Source organism: Aspergillus stella-maris (assembly GCF_047715825.1).
Source record: "Aspergillus stella-maris strain CBS 113639 unplaced genomic scaffold BDV14scaffold_1, whole genome shotgun sequence".
NCBI classification, from domain to species: domain Eukaryota; kingdom Fungi; phylum Ascomycota; class Eurotiomycetes; order Eurotiales; family Aspergillaceae; genus Aspergillus; species Aspergillus stella-maris.
In genome coordinates, this window is record NW_027396795.1 from 1,303,222 (window position 1) to 1,324,309 (window position 21,088).

Sequence of the window (21,088 nt, forward strand, 5' to 3'; positions counted from 1 at the left end):
ACCACTTATCCAACATAGAGTAGCTTTCGTCTGATATCCAGAGCTCGTGAAATATCGCGGCGTCTCTTTCATGGTGCTCCTGATCTTGCGTCGGAAGCATGGTGGTGTAATGACTAAAGGCGCGCTGCAAACAACGTACCCGAATGGAATTCTTGGCTTGGAAACTGCAACATCACAGGCGCCCGAGCACCGCTTTAGAGAACCAGTAATTCCTTATTTCTTTGTCTACTTTTGTGATTAACTGCTCTACTATAGCTTCTACAATAGAGCCAACATCCGCTAGATAAGTAGCTGTTTTGAATAGTCAAAATCAGAAACGAGTCTTTGGAAATTCTGAAAGCATCTCTACGATCAAAAACACGGCATACTGTGCGTACTTGGAAGTTTGGATTATGCATATATATAGATATAGATATGTAGCAATTGTGTGCGAAAACTGCACGTTACGGCCATCTGAGACTCAGGCGCGTTAGTTGGTCAATTTGGTTCTCTTCAGCCTTCTAACTCTGCCATCCTCGATAGGTCCTCATGGGCCCATTGCGCTCGCAGGAAATACAGTCAATAGGAAACTGGTAACCCAATTCCAAATCGCGGCGCAAGAGTGTCACATCCGCTGTTGTTGTTCCTCTCAAAGGGGACCTTATCATTCCGTAAAGGTCCCGATAAAAGACAACCGTGGAAAGGCTCGGTAATGCCCCGGTATTCACCCAGTTGGCAATGGCAGATTCCCAAGATCGTTCCCATTCTGCTTCCCAGTAAGCCATGGCGTATCGAAGACGGATGATTTTGAGACTGTGGGGGAGGGGATTGTTGGTTACGGGGGGAGGGGGCGGAGGTTCCAAGTCAATCAGGTTCCCTGTTATGAGCTCTGTTGTTGTAGTCAGTTCCTCTAGAACAGGGAATGCTTGAAAGTTCAACCCGCCGTTAGGAGTAGCGTAGGACGCGTCCCATGGAAACTCCAATTTAAGCATCTTTAGTGAGTGTGCCTGCTGTTTCACTGCGTCTAGGTATAACTGCCTCTCGCCTGTTGCCTGGTAATGGGTTTGGTATATACCACCAGTAAGGGTGAATTGCTGGAGAGCCTTTGGAAGAGAGAGTACCTTGTGGAGAGTGGCTGGGCTCATATCACACTCTGAGAGGTAAAGCTCTTCAAGCGAGGTGCTGGACCTGCGGTCCTCGCTATAACAGCAAAAATCCTTCATTGCAGCCCCGTAAATAAAGAGGCGCTTCAGACGCGGATGGAGGAAGATAGAGTCTCTGGAAGAGAGATCCCACCAGCCTCTGTCGCTAAATCTCAGTTTACAAACACGTAAGTTGGTGAGAATCGGCAAGAAGGTAGACTTGAGAAACAAATGGTGGAACTTGGCGCTTTCCAGCACTTGCCGGGCCTTGTCGCTTTCAGTGGCAGGGAACCTGTTCCAATACCATTTGCGCTGGTTGGTATGAGGAGGGCAGCCATCAGAACCAGCACCCTTGATTGTGAGACTAGACAGGTCACGCATGTCAGCGAGAACGGGCGTAAGAGTCTCTGCATAAGGGGGCTCGCCAGGTAGTATTCGATCGTAATGGATTATCAAATCACGCACGTACTGAGCCAGCCTTGGGCTTCTCTCAAAATTTGCTGCGGGCATCTCCCATGGCTGTAGACCAACCTGCGTGCGGCGATACAGCGCTGACGACCCAATCTCGCGGAGACGGCGACTAACACGACACAGCCTGACCAGCGAAGCACGGTCTAGGTCCCTGATGAGCGCCAGTATGAGCTCATCGGGCAGCTTCTGCAGCTGGTCATTGCGAGTACATTCCCGGCTGGTTGAACAACTAGCCCCCATTGTCGCTATTCAACACGTCTGATTTTATGCTTTGTATATGAGTTGCAAAAATGTTTGATCTGAAAATAAATCTCTGGGCATCTCACACCACCTCTAAATAGGTATGCACTGTATGACAAAATAAAGAGTCAAAGAAAGACCACATAGTACTTGTTCTTCATAAAGGAACTTGAAGCCCTAGAAAGAATAAGTACAACCCACTATTCCACCTCCACCCAACCATATTTGCTAATCTTTCCCCAGGATCAGAAACCTTCCCACCCCGTTTCATATTTTCTTTGTTCACATCCATTTGCCACTGAATCTTACAAAGCGTACGGCGGTTGATGATGACTCGACCTTTGTTCACGATATATTGCAGAGAGACGTGACAGGAGACAACGGGGTCTACCCAAGAGTTGAAAAGACAATGAAGAGATCATCATACGGTTTTTAACTTCTTTAACGCCTCTAGTATAAAGGTACTATAAAAGTACAATGTATACCTACCAACCTAAAGAGCCTGGTAGGTTGGGCCATGACGGCTGCTCCCGGCTTTAGTCCTAATCCATGCCGCAGCGCTCTACGTAACAAAAAGCTACAAGATCTTCAAAATAATCCGGAGAAAGTAAGTATTGGTCTACTAGTAGCCACGAGTACCTTGGTTTGTCTATTAGTTGCTGTACCAGCTTGCAGAGCAATTGGTTTCCTGACTAGAGGAGGGGGGTGTGGGCTTAGCAGCGAGACTAAATGAGCCAGAACAGACAAAGCGTCCATGATCAAAGGCCGGGGACTACTGTAAGTGATGGGACGGGGAATCGTCAGACCAGGAGGTTCTCTAAAGCCCATGTAGTACGTCGTCACTGATCCATTGTACCCTATACCACTGACATTCCTGGGGCTTAGATCCTACTTAACTTCCCAGGTTGTCACGTGGTTTAGCTTTGTTCATTAGATCGAGCCTGTCATTGTCACGACGGGTGTACTTTTCTCTTCCTGTATGGATAGCCCCCATTTCTGGTCTCTCTCTATCTCTCTTTCCCTTCCAGTATAGCATCTCTGCGATATTCCCAGACCTCTAGCCCGGTCTAGTATAGATCTATTCCCGCCCCTTCTGATCCCAAAGACTACGAACCTTCACATCCGCTTGCCAATCCCACTCCCCGTCTCCATCTATCCCACCATGCTGAACAACAAACCCAACTTCCTTCTTCTGTCCAGGTACTAGCAAGAACGCATTGTCTTCAAAGTACCCCACCAAGCCAGCCGGGTAAGCAAGCCACGTGTAGAGAGACACGCCGGACGTCGCTTCGACCGTGAAGATTCCGGATTGGCTATCGTAGGATAATTCGAGACCTGGATCGACTAGCGCAAGGCCTTTGGGGAAGACGGGGGTGAAGTAGTTTGTGTGGGAGAGGGAGGTTGTGTCAGCGGCGTTGGGGAGGTGCGCATTGCTGGACACTGACAGGATGAGGATTGAGTTTTCGGGAGTTGGGATGCTCAAGTCAGCGAGGTTTGTGCTGTAGATTCTTGTTGTGTTGATTGCGCCGACGGTGAATGTGAGAGTCGTTGGAGTCCCCGCATTATTGTGAATGGGCTCTCCAGAAAGTGTCAGCCATGTTAAGTTGACGATACCCGATGCAGTCTCCCATAGATCAGACGTGACGTATATATCCAGATCACCTGTCGTATAGTTCCAGAACGGAGACACAATGATTGGCTGGTAAATATCTCTAGCCACATAATGCAGCACCTTCCAGCGCCCATCATACTCAATTCCCGCCCATGTCGGCGCCTGCCAGATATCTTCTAATTGCCAGTAGAGCGAGCCTAGCTGCCGTTCAGGCATCCCGCTTCCCCTTCGATAGAACTGGATCTGGGACTTGTAAAAGTCTGCTTGGAAGATCTGAGTGGCGTGGCACCAAGCGCTGAAGTTTGCAATGGGGTCTGAATTTTCTGGGACGGGGTAGTAGCGCTCTACACCGAGGGTCATTTCGCCCATGCCGCGCGATGCATTGTAACGTTCGCCATAACCTTGGGAAGGGTAGTGACGGTTGCGGAGGACCACAGTTGTGCTGTTAAAGTGTAGATCCTCTGGGTCGACAGCTTGCTGCCAGGTTTGCAGGCTGGGCATGCTGTGGAAACCAAACTCATTCGCGAAGCGTCCAACTGGGTAGATGTAGAAGTTGAAGGAGACGCTGGTGTCGTAATTGTAGTAGTCTGTATCGCCGAAATAGTGGCCTGGTTCAGTGGCCACGTATCTTTCGGTCATGGGCACAGGGGCAGATAGATCAACATTCACGTATCCTTCTGTCGTGCTGCTGGGGGAGTATGTTATAGATCGAGTGTTTTCATACACCAGTGGCATGATGGTACTGATATACAGCTTTTCGTACTCGGCGACATATCGAGAGTAGTTATCCGGATCTGTCTCGTTCATGAGTGGCAGCATCAGACTTTCAATTTCGTTTCCTCCGGCCCATAGAGCGAGAGAAGGATGATGGTTAACTCGTCTCACGTTATATACCACCTCTTCGGCGACATTATCAAGGAAGTCATCGTCGACTGGGTACATAGCATCGCTGAATTGGAATTCACTCCAGAGTAAGATGCCTCTTTCATCCGCCAGGTCGTAGATAAAATCAGGAAGGTATGCGCCTGATGACCAGATCCGAAGCATGTTCTGGTTACCTGCTGCTACCGCGTCGAACAGTCTGATCATTTTCTCTTTGGTCACTCGCGGCCAAAACGTATCCGGAGGAATGAAGTTAGAGCCCTTGGCGTAGAACTCCTTGCCATTGACCTCGAAATGCCAGTTCGCGCCAGGGGCGATGCCTTGCGATAATTGACTGTCGGTGATATTGCGCTGGTTGAGGAATATAGTTCGGAAGCCAGTTCTTTTGGTGATGTGCGCTGCCTTGTCGCTGCCGTTGTAAACGGTTATTGTTACTTCATACATGTTCTGGTTTCCGAGCCCCGTTGGCCACCAAAGCTTCGGTGCGAGATCATTCAACACCACTATGCCGGTTATGGACGAGTCATTTAGGGAAACAGAGTCTGAAGATTTCGTCGCAATCACTTTGCCAGATTCAATATCTCTAATGTCGATTGTTAGCTGAGCCTGTTCAGCAAGCTGGCCTATGAAGTCGATGCTAGCATTGACAATCCAAGGCTGGCTTTGATCCGGCGGCAGATGATTGATGCTCCTTCTTCTATAAATGTCCAAGTCTGTATTCAGCACATGGATATTTTCTGTGCCTCCAAGTTGGACAATGTACGCCGGTTTCCAGGGACCAGCTGGTGCAAAGGCAGGACCCCAATCCCACCCAAAGTCTGACTGCTCCTTGCGCATGAACCAACGGTTAGGCAATTGATTAATCAGTTGCGTAGGCCACTTTGGCGAGCTTGGGTCTGCGGCGATGGCGTCTACGGTTCGCGGAGCACTTGCGAAATCGATGCTTATTACTGGATCTGCAGAGCAGCTTTCCAAGGCCGCGGATACGTCAAAGGCATACTGGCGGAACTGATTGTTTGTAGAAGCAATGTGTTGTTCACAGAATGTGATGGTGGCGAACGTATCCAGGCCTTCAAAGACAAGCCAGGTGGACCCTCGCCCGCTTGTTCTGTCGAGTATTAGTCTCGAATGCGACGAATAACCGTTGGACATACAGATCGGAAATCGGTTCGCTGGTATATGTCCAGTTCGCGTATGCAACCCATACAAGCTCTGTCTCAGTCAGACCGTAGTAGCTGCAGACAGATGAGCGTTGCGTCGGACCGGCGGCATGCTTAACACTTACGGATCATCTATTTTCACTGTCAGTATTGACCATATTCAATAGAGGTAGGAAGTCTTTACCAATAACACCCGCATAAAACAAGTCCAGATGTGCCTGGGACGGCAGAGTAGCGGAAACCGTGGCGTTGAGAGCCGAACTACTCAGTGTCCACTGAATTGTACTCAAATCATGAACCTGTTGCCCAGAACTACCGGGTATACTCGAGGCCAACACAGCCTGAGTTGCAATGTCTCGGAAATGCATGCTGGATAGGGACCATAGAAACTTGGAACTTTGGGATAAAGCAAGATGTATTGGTGGAAGAAGGTAGACGCTAGGTACTTAAATAATGCGGGGAGAGAAGGTACCGCCGGGGTAGAAGAGGGGAAAGTGGTAGTCAGGGAGCATCAGAGGATGTTTGTGGCGTCACTGTCCTGCATCTTGGAGACGCTCGACGAATGGCTGGTCGCATGCGGACGATCGTTGCATTTCCCCAGGATACCCTACTTGGACAAGGCCGATCTAGTCAGAATCTAAAGTGCAAAGGAAGTCGACAGCGGGATACATCAGGTGTATGCTAGGCCAACGGTAGTATGGCAGGCGTCGTCACTGTTTTATGAGCGTGAGACTCAGGAAGATGGATGTCAAAGACATGAGGGAAGAGGAAGAGGAACAGCGGGTGTTGGTTTGTTGCCTAATAGATTGTTTATGCCTGAGGCTCCAAGAAATTCCATCGCGTCGCCGCAGTCGAAGATCCCTGCGGAGTTCCATCTTTCTCCGTCGCAAGCTTCCTTCTTCCCTCCAGCTCATTCTATCTTACCACAAATACCATGTCTTCTCGGTCACTATGGAGGAGCTTAAGGCTCACATCTGCCCGACGATATGCCCCCGCTGAAACCTCATACCGCTGCTTTTCCTGCTCACGGCCGACCCAGATCGATCCCAAGTCCGAAAAGGAACGCATGACACATTTCGGGTTCACCAATGTACCGGAGGACAAGAAGGAGTCATTGGGTATGTTCTACTAGACGACACTCTTGTTCAATGGCCGCTAACCAAGTTCCTCACCCTCAGTCGGCGCGGTCTTCAGTTCGGTTGCTTCATCATACGACACCATGAACGATCTCATGTCGCTCGGAATTCATCGCCTATGGAAAGATCATTTCGTCCGCTCTATAAATCCCGGCTCTGTTCTTCCCTCGCGCGATAGCGACCCCACGAAACGAGGCTGGAACATCCTTGACATTGCAGGCGGAACGGGCGATATCGCGTTCCGCATGCTAGACCACGCAACCAACATCAACCACGATAATGAGACCCGGGTTACCATCGCCGATATCAATGCCGAGATGTTGGCTGAGGGGAAGAAGCGCAGTATCGAGACACCTTATTACAACTCCTCGCGGTTATCGTTTATGCAGGGCAATGCGGAGCACATGCCCTCGATCCCGGATAACTCCGTCGACCTGTACACCGTCGTTTTTGGAATCCGCAACTTCACCGATAAGCAAGCGGCGCTTGTTGAGGCATACCGTGTGTTGAAGCCGGGTGGTGTGTTCGCGTGTATGGAGTTCAGCAAGGTGGACAACCCTTTGTTCGGCCAGATTTACAAGCAGTGGAACTTCAACGCTATCCCCATGATCGGCCAGTTGGTCGCCGGAGATCGTGACAGCTACCAGTATCTTGTTGAGAGTATTGAGAAGTTCCCCAGTCAGGAGGAGTTCAGGGGAATGATCCAAAAGGCTGGATTCATGATCCCCGGCCGAGGTTTCGAGAACCTCACCGGCGGAATTGCCGCTATCCATAAGGGAATCAAACCGCTGCCCCGGGCTTAATTTACCCTCCCGGTGGGGGTGTGTGCGGGGTGCAATGTATATTAGTATCTATTAGACTGTAAATTATACACGAGCATCAACCTTACTCTTATCCGCCGGGCAGTCGGTCCTCCGAGAGGCGTCCGATATCGTTTATCGCGAGTGGGGAGAGCAGAAGGATCGTCTTAGCATCAGAATCGCCTCCGATGAGGTGATTTGTTCAATGCAAACAATGCATTAGCACGCTGCACGACTTTTAATAAATTCTTGAGGAGCAGCCCTAGGAGTTTCTAGAATATCGAAACACCATTCGATTATCAATCAGTACTAGGAGTAAATGGGGAAATTTTCTACATATCTCGGGACTGATTGATAGGCGTGGGCTCTCCACTGACTCTCCCGGGGACCTTTTGCCCCTCCTCCACTTTTGTCTTTCTCTTCCGAACACCTACTCTCCAACAAGTCCAAGACCTTTTCTCAGGTCTCCTCCCGCGGGAGAAGACGGGTCGCTACTTTCCCTTTCTTCCTCGAGAATGCCATCTTGACAATGGGCCAGCTCAAGCACCAACCGCGGATGCATTCCCTCTCCGGCATGCCCACCTCCGGCGCATCCATCCAGGGCGGCTTCCCAGGCCTCGCCCAACTCCCCATGACCCCTCCTGAACCCGCGGATGGCATTTTGCCTGGCCCGAAAGATGCTGCATCCGTCAGTACAGCAATTCATGTGATTTCGACAGAGCGCGCTGCCCTTGCGCATCTTGAGCGTCTGTACCAGACGGATCAGTTGGCGCAGGAACACCTCTCTCGCGCTGTCGATGAGATTGCGCGCACTATTCGGAATGGGGGGAAGTTAGTCTGTTGCGGGGTGGGCAAGAGTGGAAAGATTGCTCAGAAGCTAGAAGCTACAATGAATAGCTTGGGCATATACAGCACCTTTCTGCATCCGACGGAGGCGCTGCATGGTGACCTGGGCATGATCCGGCCGGTAGGACTATCCACGCTTCGACAAACACTGGACAAGTGCTAATTGTGAATCTTCCAGAATGATACCCTCCTCTTGATCTCGTTCTCTGGTCGTACACCGGAATTGCTCCTTCTTCTCCCTCATATACCATCTTCAGTCCGGATTATCGCGCTCACATCCCATACACACCCATCGACATGCCCGCTTCTCTCCTTCCAGCCATCGGACATGGGCATTCTTCTTCCCGCGCCAATTCACGAAGATGAAGAGATTTCCATGGGCGTATGCGCACCGACATCCTCGACAACAGTCGCCTTGACGCTCGGCGATGCCCTAGCCATAGCCACGGCCCGACGATTACACACCACACCAGGCCGCGGCCCAGCAGAGGTCTTCAAAAGTCACCATCCCGGCGGCGCAATTGGGGCCGCATCGACCGTTTCAACGCCGTTAAGCATGTCCATGTCCAGTGCCTCGTTCACGTCAATGCCATCCGACTTTCAACTTCCCGTGCGGAACCCGCTACCTACGCCACCTGAAATCCAAGTCGAAGACCAAGACCTGATTCAGGACCAAGGCACTCAATCACAATCACCCTCAATAGCAACCTTAATAACCGTCCCTCTCTCACAAATCCCCACCGTTTCCCCTTCAAACAACCACGGCCAATTCCAAGGCACCTCCCCAATCCGCCTCCTCGACGTCCTCTTAACCGCCATCCAACACCCCAACGCCAAATCATGGGTCTTCGTCTCACCGAACGTGATTATTCCACCTAGCAAACTCCGCTATCTCTCGCAGGGGTACGTCGACATGGATTTATCGTCACTAAGTGACCTGAACTCGCCGTGCCTTATTCCCAGGGACCGCTGGGCGCTTGTCTCAGATGAGGTCTCTCTTGATGAGGCAAGGCGCTATTTCGGGCCTGGGGAGGGCGAGGACGTAAGTGTTATTGGTGTTGTGCGGGGGCAGGACTTTGAGGATGTGCTTGGAGTTCTGGAAGTTGGTGATTTGCACAGTGGAAGCGATTGATTATCATCAATTGATCAAGTCTGATTTCATCTTATTGCATTTTAGACATTTACTCCTGTCCTGTCCGGTGTCGGGTGAGGAGATACTTCAACGTTCCATTCCGTTGTGTTGCGTATCTTCCTTTTATTCCTTCCTTCGCCCCTTTTGTTACGATGTACATGACCTACAACTTACTACTTACTACATACATGCTGTTTTGTTATTCTTTTTTCCTGATTATTTAATAGAAATTCTCATGCAGGGACGTTCTCATTTCATTCCATGACACGTCATCTAGCATCTTCTTTAGAAAACACATACTTAGAGCTCGTCGGTGGGGAGGCGGACCCATATGGGCTAGAGTTCTAGATCCCTTTCTTTATTTCATTTTCGAGGTGGCACATGTACTTCTGTATTTATGTATGCTGCAGAGCGGACACTCAGGTCTGTCCGTCTGTCTGATATCTATATCTTCTAATAATGGAAAAGAGTGTCCTCCTTTTAACTATGTCCTTTCATTTGGAACGATTTAATATTCAAAATTCGACCTTGCTATGTACAGTCGCCGGAATCGGTCCAGCTGAGGTCTGGGTGGCTCTAACGTAACCGGGCTCTATCTAAGTATCGGTACATCAAGTAACAGCATGAAAGGGTATAACATCAAAGGAATGGACAATAACGGACATGCATAATGGGAGAACGCCGCCGGGAGCGCTGGATTGTTTTGCGGTGTTCTGTGCTGCGGCTGAAATGACGAGTGCATGGAGATACATCGGGAGCGTAGCGGTTCCTGTGGTCGAGGAAGGCAAGATCTATTCTCTCATCGTAGCGCATTCTATTCCCGTCGGTGCTCGAATGTGTCATCCAGATTTTCTTGGATCTCAGATGACCATTGTCGGACGGTGTTCCCGCGATCCAGTAGTCGAAAGTCACAGCGGCGCATTTATAGAAATTGGTGCCATGAGATCAAACTCAGAGGAACAATTGTTGCGCCACGACGTAAAAAGAGTGAATTGGCGTCTCGTCTGGGGCGGTGCATCATCTCGCCGATCGGCTTCGCGGTGAAGTCCGCCAAATGGTTGATCGTTAATTCGTCGACAGAAAATCATGGAATGGAAAAATGGTATGGCCAGAATGCTAATTTGCCGTCGTTGACTCCTCGCGGGATTTGCCCTTTTCGCCTTGTGGTTGCGTCGTGCCGTCATCCATGTAGAGGTTGTTCTCGTAGATGTACTTGATGACGGGGTCGGGAATCAAATAGCGAACGCTCATATCACGCCTGAGGAACAAGCGGATCTTTGTGCTGCTGACATCGTTTTGAATGAGCTGCTGGATGACGTGGATCTTCTTCTTCCAGGGCTGCAAGGCTGCAAGAGCCTCATCGATATCTGTGCCGCTTCGCTCAACGATGAAAGTCTAGTTGGATTAGCGATTGCGAGTTTTGACCAAGAAGGATGCATGACATACACCGTACTGTCCGAGAATGTGGTCCAAATCCTTCTCACTCCATACGCCGGGTGTAGACATGGTGTGCACCAAGTCCGCGCCGGCCAACAAAACAACCTGCACCCGCTTCCGCTCTCCATTTCCAATGTCGATTCCTTGTCGTACGGTGTTGATCTCGTGGTCGAAATGATCCAATACAATAGCAGTCGGCTGGTACTCCTTGTGCGTCGGTTCCCATGTATCCACCATCAACCAGTTCGATGTCTTATCAACCGCCCGCTGGCACATCGAGACTCTAAAAAGCACGTATAATTAGCATTCAGAACCAGCAATGAAAAGCTGAACGAATAGAGAACTCACCTGTGTTCAGCACTAGCAAGACCGGCTTTGCGGTAAGCGTCAGACACAGGAGAGAGATATCCTCCAATGATCTCAAAATCGGTGCTCAGCTTGACGTAATCGGCGGCCATCTCGAACATGCGCAGGTGTAGGAAGGTAATCGGGGAGAAAGAACCGCAAGCAACGAGAAGAAGAGGCGTCTTCTCTGGGTCGTCCATCGTACGCTTCAAGCGGTATTCAGGGAAAACATATTCCTCGTTCGGGGTCGCCGGGGCCGCCGGCGTTTGGTGGGCATTCTCGCCCAGGCCTTGGTTGACGTCTGTCATGGTTGCGAAGCGGCGAAGCAATGAGTTGTGAAGGTGTGAATTTATTTCGGGTATCGCGAAGGGAATCGGAGTTGAGTTTCTCAGTGGGGGATATCATGAAAATAAGAACAACGGAAGGAGAGGGCAGTGGGACGGAAGTTGAGGGTGATGGAAGGCTGGATGCGGGCACAGAGAGGGGTTAGTCAGCGGCGGGTGTGGGGAGGCAGAACGGCAGGCAGAAAACACTAAAAGGAGGGGATTTTTTACGCCGGAGCTCTGCGGGCCCGCCAAACTGTTCCCCTTCTGGCCCTCGGAGAACACCTCTGATCACCTCATTTCCTTGTCTTATCAATAAGCTTTCCCTACTTTCAGTCTACAGGGCTAGAACGTAGGCAGAAGTCACATACCGATCAGTGACTGTCATCATTCTCTTCATTACCCGTCCCGGTCAAGGCACACGTGACTCTATACAATGTGCCGGTTTGATATCGAGGCCTCGGGGTTTACTCCGAGGTTCATTTCCCCATTACAAAACTCTGAATGAGTCAAGAACATCGAGGGATTTACGCTAAGGTGCCGATGCGAGGTTACCCCACTATGTTGGAGATTTGGAGTAAATCCGTAGGATCTCCTATCGAAATATATTTACTCGGAGAATTGGAGAGGTCTATACCCACAGCATTATCCATAGCATCACCATCCGCTCGAGTTGACTTAGTTGATGGTCTGGGTTAAATGCCGTGGATTGCTTTTGCAGGATTTAGATAGACAAGCAAGTGCTTCTCTCAACCACGGTAGCTTGTCTGAAGGTAAATACCAAGACGCCCAAGACCACTCTCAACTACACATGCCACGACTTTTCTGCCACAAGCTGTGGAAGCGTAAGAACACCTAGGCCTGCAAAACTCCCTAGTCGTTATCACCAATGAACAATGTTGCTATTAGTGTTGGCAAGCAATTCCCAGCCTCTTAGACTGTGTGAAAGTGCCTGACGGTCCGGATTCGATGGTCCTCCGATTTTCTGCAGGGTTCTCCTATTGCTTAGTGCCTAGATCCCTTAACATTGACAGCGGGCAAGAGAGCTTGCAGCTGGGATCCATGGTTTGAATGTTTCTCGCGCCTAGCGGACATGTCCAGACCTCCGCAGAAGCTGTGGGGTTATGAATCTCATTCGCACGGGGACCCCGATAACATTGGAATGGTGATCAGACGAGGCTTAGCACTCGATTATCGAGACAGTCACCATTGCTTGATACAACTTGACTGTCGGGTGACCGAGTTGTCTTCGGTTTTAGCATGAGTTCGGGCGCCAAGCATGTAATAAATGCTAGAATGAATGGAAGCAGTGATTAGCAGTCTGCAGATATGTTCGAGAGCCTCTGAAAATAGCAGATTTAAGTTCACAGTGAATGGTGGTTCATAGAGGCGGTGGTAGCTGCACCTTGGAGGTGAGTTGGTCTCCGGAGATCGGGTCCATCGTCGCAGTCACGGCTCACCCGCACCGCCGCCCACCACCGCCCAAGCCCGCCAACCGCCAACCACGTCAACGAGAAACTGACTGCTCTCATCTCTGACTCTCCTGCTTCATCTGATTCCTTCTCAACTCCTGCTCCCTCGAACCCTGCATCTCGCCTCTTTCACCACTTTCATCGAACAGCTCGACTTTCCTCTCATCTCGCTACTTTTACGGTCTGTCTCTGCTGGTCCATCGATTGCTCCGCTCCTTTCCTCGCCAATCAGTCGCCCCTCCTGCCCCCTCAAGCGAACGATCGAAACAACCTCGCTTCCAGCCAGCTTTCCCGTTCACCCTTCACAGAGTAACGGATGGCGGGTTGATCGGCGCTGAATGACGAGCGAGCCCTTCCTGCCCTGCTCTCGGTAGCAATTAACATATGGCCAGGCAAAGGCCCAACTTTCACCGCCAGGACCCTCTTGAGGACTCTCGCGCACTGCCCTCGTCTGCCGGTGCCTCCGCTACTGCCGCCAGGTACATACAATATCCTCTCTGTTCCTACCCCGCGTTGGCCCTATCCCTCGGTCCCTTTGTGTTGCCCTCTCACCTCATCTTGGATCTCGAGCTCCGGTATCCCATCGACCAAGATCCGGGGAAGTGTTGAGCAACCGCTGCTTCGGGCATTTTGCGGTCACCCATCAACGCTTCATGAGCATATCCTTCACCCCACACACATTGAATTCATCTTCCCCGAGCTTCGTTCCTTCGCCATAAAACCCTCTACCCTGTCATCTCTGAACGTACCATCTTCTATTGTGCTTTGTGAAAGACCGACTTCTCATGTCCTCCAGAATTACTCGCTCGGCCGCGAGACTAGCTGCAGACTCTCCCCCCTCCGTCGGATCTGGCCCCTCTCCTCCTACCTCCGCCGCTGGCTCGGCCCCTTCTCGAAAGCGCAAAGCCCCCGCACGCCGCGATCTCTCGCCGGTGCCCTCGGAGCGTCCGAATACACAATCCCCGCACCGCAAATCTAAGCGACAGCGGCGTGCAGCTTCGCCACGAGCGACAAACGCCTCCACCGCCTCGCGTCGTGGTGCACGAAACCGACCAGCTATGTCTCACCCAGGGTATGTTGTTCTTGTTTTATCATCGTCTATATACTCAGAGTATTCCCAGGCCGTCATCACATCCCACGGAGGAGTCCTCTAGAAAGCAAACTTCGCCCCCGCAACAGCGAAGAAAGTCCAGCCGACATGGCAAATCATCTCAAGGTGAGATTCCGCCCGTCTTCAAAACCTACGAGTTTATGGATGTAACGTTAATACCTTGAATTCTGTAGAACGCTCTTTAGCTACACAGTCGCCTCCGCCTAATCGCCAAAAGAAGCGTTCCTCGAGAAACCGCCCCGATGTTGTTATGAAAGAAGCGGAAGATGACCTGGACGCACGCGAGCAGCGCGAGGAGCATGAGCCTTCGCCACCCAGTGACAGCAACGATGGCACGAATCCTTCAGGTCTTGATGACGAGGACGATGAGGAGGACGATGGAGATCTTTTCCATAACAGCTTGTTCGGAGCAAGAGGCTCGATCGGACTCCACAATACACTGCGTGCCCTTAGCGGTATGATGTCGGGCATGTCCACGCGCCTGCGAGATATTCTGCAAAACCTGAGAAACAAGGATGACCCGTCTATTCAACTGATTGCTCTTGGAGATCTCTCGGAGCTTTTACTTGTATCGAACGAAGACAACTTGTCTGGCCAGTTTTCTCCCGATCCCTACGTAAAGGAGCTGGTGTCTCTCATGCAGCCCAATGATTTCGGCGAAGAACATCCCGAAATCATGCTTCTTGCTTGTCGCTGTTTGGCCAACTTGATGGAGGCTCTACGTGGCTCTGTGGCTAATGTTGTCTACGGCGGGGCCGTGCCAATCTTATGCCAGAAACTCCTAGACATCCAGTTCATTGATCTGGCTGAGCAGGCTCTTAGTGTAAGTGGAATCACTTTTTTCCTCCTTGCTTTCGCCAGTGAGCTCGTGTGCTAACTCGGATTCCAGACCCTAGCAAAAATCTCAGTGGACTTCCCAGCATCGATTGTGCGCGAAGGTGGCTTGACGGCATGCTTGAATTACCTCGACTTCTTCCCCACGAGCACTCAACGTACTGCCGTGACCACAGCTGCTAACTGTTGCCGGAATCTTCCCCACGATTCGTTTGCTGTCGTCCGAGATGTTATGCCCATTCTGCTCAACGTCCTCTCCAGCAACGACCAAAAGGTGGTGGAACAGGGCTGCCTCTGCGTGTCCCGGATAGTGGAAAGTTTCAAGCACAAGCCCGGGAAGCTGGAGGAATTGATCGAGCCTGAGATGTTGAAGGCTGTACTGCGCTTGCTTCTGCCGGGAACCACCAACCTCATTGGGCCTCATATCCATACCCAGTTCCTCCGGGTATTGGCGATCGTATCCAAAGCAAGCCCAAGATTGTCGGTAGAATTGCTGAAGACGGATGTCGTTGATACCTTGTATCAGATCTTGACCGGTGTTTCTCCGCCGGAGAACGTCGACGACCAAGCTGTCAAGATGGATAGTGTACTTGTTATGCAAGCCTTGATTCACCGGCCCAAAGAGCAGGTTTCTGAGACACTCAACGTCATCTGCGAGCTTCTCCCAGGAGTTCCAGGGCGTCCGAACTCACAAGGTGATGGAATGATCTATCCGGATACCGCTGGAACGTCGAGTTTCAAGCCGTCTCTGCCAAAGGGATCTGCTGAAAAACGTCGGTCCCTGCTAATGGGTTGTAAAACGGAACTGAGACGTTTCGCCTTGGTCCTCTTACCCACACTCACGGATGCGTACTCCAGCACGGTCAATCTAGAAGTTCGGCAGAAAGTCCTGATCGCGCAGCTCAAGATGTTGCAAAACTTGGATCCCACTCTGATCGAGGAAGCTCTTCGCTCCGTGCACTACGCCTCGTTCCTGGCGGCTATCCTGTCCCAGAAGGATCACCCTTCCCTAGTTTCATCAGCACTCCGCTGCGCCGAGCTTCTTTTCGAACGACTGGAGCATGTCTATCAATACCAGTTTCATCGCGAAGGTGTCATTGCGGAGATCGTCAAGCTTGCGCAAGAACCGCTTTCCAATGAAAACCAAGGAAAGTCAAGCAAGGATTCACCAGCTCCGTCTGTTATGGATACCTCCGAAGATGTCCCAAGTTCTAGCGCACCTCATGCCGAGGACGATAGCCAGGATGAAGATGATCGTGATAGCCATGACGACGGTGCTGATGACTCGGAAGATAACGAGGACGATCATGATGAGGACAATGATGACATGTCTGACTCCGAGAGTTCTTCTTCCTCCGGCCGGGGTTTCTCATCTAGAATGGACAATGCAATGAATGACCTGGTTGTACGCGACGCACGTACATTCATGGATCTATACGAGTCTAGCGAAGGTGGAGAGATGCGTGCAAAGGCTCTGGACACTCTGAACGAGCTGCAGGCACTTGCTGCAGACATAGAAGCATGCTACGGGAGTCCTAGTGGCCAACATGCGGACGGTCTGGAGCTTTTCCGAAAACTGGCTGCTTATTTCGAAGGGGATGCGCTGGAAAGCATTACCAGCTCGGAGCTTCTCAACTCCGGTATTATCAATACTTTGCTTGCTGTATTCGACGAGTCCAAGAGTGAGTGTCGAAAAGATTTCCCAAAACAAGATTATTTCGCTAACAAATACTCAAAGCTGCATCTATGCGTGAAGCACGCAGCGCTTTCCTCCAGGCATTCATGGGCTCGACTATCTCTGAACGCGTTCAAAGCCAGAGCACAGCCTCAACACCGTTCGGTGTGCTCATAAGCAAGCTTCATGACCTTCTGAGCCGAACCGAGCATTTCGAGGTGATGACCGTTGGTCACAACTCGCTAGAAAACACTCGTAGTAACGCAGCTTATATGCTGGGCAAGCAACTACGACTCAAGTTGGTGGCCGACGACAGCTCAGATATTCCTCGCTCGTACAGGAATATCATGGTTTCCATCCACGCCATTGCCACGTTCAAGGCCCTTGATGACTTCCTCCACCCTAGGATCAGCCTGTCAGACCGGCCTAAAGCTTCGCGAAGCCGCGACACGATCCTCTCTCAAATCGCGAATGCCGCACGTCTTCGGGACCAGCTTGTGGAGGGTAATGGCTCCAATGGTGGCGACCCATCACGACCATCTGCAAGCACCAGACAGTCCCAGACAGAGACCAGGGCCACTGCGAAAGAGAACTCTGCCGGCGGAGCGAACGGTCGGTCAAGATCTAGGCGGTCTGAACAGCATCAAGAGGCCGACAATGACCACGGTGATGAGCCGCTCGAGTGTGCCGATGAGCGCCACTTGAGCGCGGAAGAAAACGACGAGGATGATGACGGTGACGACGAAGAGCTTAACGCTATTGTGGATGATCTCGATGATGACATGTCGGATGAGAACGTGCACGATCCGTCGGCTGTTAACATGGAGGTAGCATCTTCCGGAAAGGTGACTGCGCGTAAGGAGGACGGTACACGAGTATCTACACCATCTCAGTCGACACCCGTGTCCAAGTCATCGTCAGGTCCTCGCCGCTCATCCTTGGCCTCTGCAGGTGGCGGTTCCCTCGCCATGGCAGGTCGCCCTTTCTCTTACGCAGCGGCCATGGCTTCTCCTTCGTCAGACTGGCATATTGAATTCAGCATCGATGGCCAACCTGTCTCCAGCGAAACAACCATCTACCGTGCCGTTCACCACAACCGGCGACATCTGGACCCCAACGGACGCAACGTGTGGTCTGCAATTCACACAGTCAGCTTCAAGCGGGTGCCAGGCCCGCCACCAGCTGAGCCGTCTACTCTTTCGTTAAGCTCAAGTGGATCTAATTCACAAGATAGCACCGGGATGCCGACATCTCTCAATCAAGATGCCACCACCGCCTCGATCCTGCGTCTTCTCCGCGCCCTCCACGGGCTGAACACTACTCTTGACGACATCCTTGCCGAGAGCAAAGATCTGATCGCCCTCAAGCCCGAGCCGTTGGCCCAATTCATCAACACCAAGCTGACGGCCAAGCTCAACCGACAGCTCGAGGAGCCTCTCATTGTTGCGAGCAGCTGTCTCCCAGACTGGAGTGAAGACCTTGCACGATCCTTCGCTTTCTTGTTCCCATTCGAGACACGCCATCTCTTCCTCCAATCCACTGCCTTTGGGTACTCGCGAGCCATGATGCGATGGAACAACTCTCAGACTGGGGACGACGGTCGTCATGATCACAGGCGTGATGATCGGCCAATGCTGGGTCGTCTACAGCGCCAGAAAGTACGCATCTCCCGAAGCCGCATCCTCGAGTCAGCCATGAAGGTCATGGAGCTCTACGGTTCATCTCCAAGTGTACTTGAGGTCGAATATTTCGAAGAGGTCGGAACCGGGTTGGGCCCTACTCTTGAGTTCTACTCAACCGTCTCGAAAGAGTTCTCGAAGAAGAAGCTCAAGATGTGGCGCGAGAACGATTGCGCGGATGCTGGAGAATACGCCTTTGGAACCCGTGGACTGTTCCCTGCTCCGCTCAGCGAAGAGCAAGTTGCATCAGAGTCCGGCAAGAAGCAGCTGCAGCTTTTCAAGACTCTAGGAAAGTTCGTTGCTCGGTCAATGTTGGACTCCAGAATCATCGATATCTCGTTCAACCCCGCGTTCTTCCGGATCGCAGATACATTCACGACCGTGGCACCTTCGCTGGGTACCGTTAAGGCCGTTGACCAAGATCTCGCCAAGTCTTTGTTGTTGCTGAAGCGCTTCGCCAATGCCAAAAAGGCCGTTGAACCAAAGAATCTCCCCGAGGCTAAGAAAGATCAGGCTTTGGCGGAGGTTGAGGTCGACGGAGTTCAGGTTGAAGATCTCGGACTCGACTTCACTCTACCCGGATATCCTTCTATTGAGCTGATTCCAGACGGCTCTAACATTCCCGTGACGATCCAGAATGTCGATCAGTATGTCGATAGAGTCGTCGATATGACCCTGGGCAGCGGTGTCGAAGCGCAGGTGGAGGCTTTCAGGAACGGATTCTCGCAAGTTTTCCCGCACTCCGCTCTACAGACTTTCACACCAAGTGAACTTGTGATGTTGTTTGGAAGGGCAGACGAAGATTGGACCATTGAGAGTAAGTTTCTTATGATTATGTTATGCACATTGATACTAACAGCTTGTAGCATTAAACGACTCGATCAAGGCCGACCATGGCTTCAACATGGACAGCCCCAGCGTGCGGAACCTGCTCCAGACAATGAGCGAGCTCGATACACAGCAACGGCGAGATTTCCTTCAATTTGTTACAGGAAGCCCGAAGCTTCCCATCGGAGGTGCGTCATCTTGCCCAGTTTTGAGGTACTATGCTAATCCTATTACAGGCTTCAAGAGTCTCACGCCAATCTTTACCGTTGTCTGCCGCCCAAGCGAACCTCCATACCTACCCGACGACTACCTTCCCAGTGTCATGACTTGTGTAAACTATCTGAAACTCCCCGACTACAGCACTGTCGATGTACTCCGCGAGCGATTGGCTGTAGCCATCAAGGAAGGACAGGGCGCGTTCCACCTTTCTTAAGTGCTCTCATTAGTACCTGACAGCAAGCCTGCGGCAGAGATATTTAGCCTTGGAGTCGGGATATACCAAGGAGAAACGGCACACCCGAAACGAACAGTGATGAATGTTATAATTGAATATTGTCTACTTCTTACCTCGAAACTACGGGAAATCATGACGAGCGTGGGTGAATTTGTTTTACATTGGCGAGCTTCTTGCATTCGGGTGTCTCTTCTCATTCATTCATTCATTCCAAGGCCTTGCTGTCCGAGTCTTACTTTTTAGTTTCAGTCTTAGTCTTCGGCTTGGGAAGGAGTCTAAAAGGGGTTCTAATAGTATCTTAGATAGAAATGATAGTGTTTTCCTGGTTTCTTATTATGTTGCTTTATTAGTATGTTGTGAGTCTATGTCTATGGTCTAGTCTATTCTATATCAAGTCTATAGTCTATATGCAGAAAACCCCCCCTCCAAAAGAAAGAATGAACAAAAGAACCGGGTATACCCAAACCACCCCTTCCCCTTGACCTTGATCTAATTCTTATAAACAGATACCATACTCTCCGCAAACCTCGGCTCAACAAACAATGCCCTCGCTTCAGCAACCAACACACCTTCCTCCCCCTGCTTCACCACATCCCCCTCAAGCGGCAACATGATCATCCCCCCCTCAACAAACGCCTTCCTTCCCTCAACCTTGACCGTCTCAGCCCGTAACACATAATGTCGATTCGGCAACGCCGGCTTCCGGAAATCAACATTCAGATTCGCCGTCATCCCCGTTCCGCTCTTAAATGATTGAGACACTGTATGCGCGAAGATCTCGTCGAAGAGGATACTTAGGAGGCCGCCGTGAATGTAGCCTGGGTGTCCGCACATGTCGGGGCCGATGGTGAAGAGGGTGGTGCTGGATGTTTTGCGCGGGAATGTGGCTTCTTCGGACTGGATGGGTTTGGTGAGGAACATGTAGGGCGCTGAGGGCAGTTTCGTTGGGCCTGAGAGGGTTCCTGCGACTAGGTGCGATGAGGCGAGGTGGGAGGGCATGGAGAGGTGTGGGCGAATTTCTTTTAGGATTTTGTTTGTGCGGAGGGATTGTAATAGCGGATGTTTCTCGAGCGTATCTTGGTGTTGTTGGTTCTGTGATTGCGTCGTTGCGCTCTGGGGCTTTTGCTGGGTGTGTGCATTGTGTTGGAATGGCGGCGGTGCATTATGGTTGTTGTTTAGCGCTGCGCTGGCGGTCTCGGTTTGTGCGGCGCGGATGGGTGTGTATGTGTGTGTTCGAATAATTGTTCTTGGAGAGATCGCTGGCGCTTGTTTGCGCAGGAGGCGTGGGAGGGAGCGTGGGAGGGCGGCCATTGCGTATCTGTGTTGATATAGGGCTTGGCTGTGTTGGGTGTGTGTCGACGTATTCGAGGTATATGTATAGATTCGTGCGCTTGCGAGAACGGCAGTTCGGGCTAAAGAGTGTAGACTGCGGACCCTTGCAGGTATTAATATAGGAGAACAGAAGTACCTGCAGCTAAAAGAACGGCATAAGAATATTAAAAAATGACGAGATAAAAAAAAGTCCGAGAA

At 51.1% G+C, this 21,088-nt stretch overlaps 8 protein-coding genes across 8 annotated transcripts; 4 read left to right on the top strand and 4 right to left on the bottom strand.

Moving 5' to 3' along the window:
• Nucleotides 1-500: 500 nt before the first annotated feature.
• On the bottom strand, nt 501-1,832 carry BDV14DRAFT_194895 (F-box protein; the record flags this gene model as incomplete). The annotated part of the gene is made up of 1 exon (XM_073772051.1): nt 501-1,832. One exon carries the CDS (start codon nt 1,830-1,832, stop codon nt 501-503), a length of 1,332 nt encoding a protein of 443 aa, XP_073634080.1.
• A 1,078-nt stretch (nt 1,833-2,910) lies between these two features.
• On the bottom strand, nt 2,911-5,854 carry BDV14DRAFT_194896 (beta-mannosidase mndA; the record flags this gene model as incomplete). Its single annotated transcript, XM_073772052.1, has 4 exons — nt 2,911-5,434; nt 5,481-5,561; nt 5,612-5,618; nt 5,671-5,854. 4 exons carry the CDS (start codon nt 5,852-5,854, stop codon nt 2,911-2,913), a joined length of 2,796 nt encoding a protein of 931 aa, XP_073634081.1.
• Nucleotides 5,855-6,420: 566 nt separating this feature from the next.
• On the top strand, nt 6,421-7,425 carry BDV14DRAFT_194897 (class I SAM-dependent methyltransferase; the record flags this gene model as incomplete). The annotated part of the gene is made up of 2 exons (XM_073772053.1): nt 6,421-6,604; nt 6,665-7,425. 2 exons carry the CDS (start codon nt 6,421-6,423, stop codon nt 7,423-7,425), a joined length of 945 nt encoding a protein of 314 aa, XP_073634082.1.
• Nucleotides 7,426-7,691: 266 nt separating this feature from the next.
• On the top strand, nt 7,692-9,621 carry BDV14DRAFT_6812 (uncharacterized protein). The gene is made up of 2 exons (XM_073777280.1): nt 7,692-8,389; nt 8,447-9,621. The coding sequence occupies exons 1-2, from the start codon at nt 7,952-7,954 to the stop codon at nt 9,398-9,400; spliced, it is 1,392 nt and encodes a 463-aa protein (XP_073634083.1). The 5' UTR covers nt 7,692-7,951; the 3' UTR covers nt 9,401-9,621.
• Nucleotides 9,622-9,888: 267 nt separating this feature from the next.
• On the top strand, nt 9,889-10,480 carry BDV14DRAFT_6826 (uncharacterized protein). Its single transcript, XM_073777281.1, has one exon. The coding sequence runs from the start codon at nt 10,064-10,066 to the stop codon at nt 10,442-10,444; it is 381 nt and encodes a 126-aa protein (XP_073634084.1). The 5' UTR covers nt 9,889-10,063; the 3' UTR covers nt 10,445-10,480.
• BDV14DRAFT_162668 (nicotinamide/nicotinic acid mononucleotide adenylyltransferase) lies at nt 9,889-11,672 on the bottom strand. The gene is made up of 3 exons (XM_073766917.1): nt 11,186-11,672; nt 10,847-11,120; nt 9,889-10,795 (listed from the first exon to the last, which is right to left on the bottom strand). The coding sequence occupies exons 1-3, from the start codon at nt 11,488-11,490 to the stop codon at nt 10,517-10,519; spliced, it is 858 nt and encodes a 285-aa protein (XP_073634085.1). The 5' UTR covers nt 11,491-11,672; the 3' UTR covers nt 9,889-10,516.
• A 2,090-nt stretch (nt 11,673-13,762) lies between these two features.
• Nucleotides 13,763-19,537, top strand: BDV14DRAFT_194900 (HECT-type E3 ubiquitin transferase UFD4; the record flags this gene model as incomplete). The annotated part of the gene is made up of 7 exons (XM_073772054.1): nt 13,763-14,049; nt 14,099-14,193; nt 14,262-14,911; nt 14,978-16,604; nt 16,661-19,093; nt 19,143-19,292; nt 19,341-19,537. The coding sequence occupies 7 exons, from the start codon at nt 13,763-13,765 to the stop codon at nt 19,535-19,537; spliced, it is 5,439 nt and encodes a 1,812-aa protein (XP_073634086.1).
• Nucleotides 19,538-19,827: 290 nt separating this feature from the next.
• BDV14DRAFT_6858 (HotDog domain-containing protein) lies at nt 19,828-21,060 on the bottom strand. Its single transcript, XM_073777287.1, has one exon. The coding sequence runs from the start codon at nt 20,867-20,869 to the stop codon at nt 20,048-20,050; it is 822 nt and encodes a 273-aa protein (XP_073634087.1). The 5' UTR covers nt 20,870-21,060; the 3' UTR covers nt 19,828-20,047.
• Between the last annotated feature and the right edge of the window lie 28 nt (nt 21,061-21,088).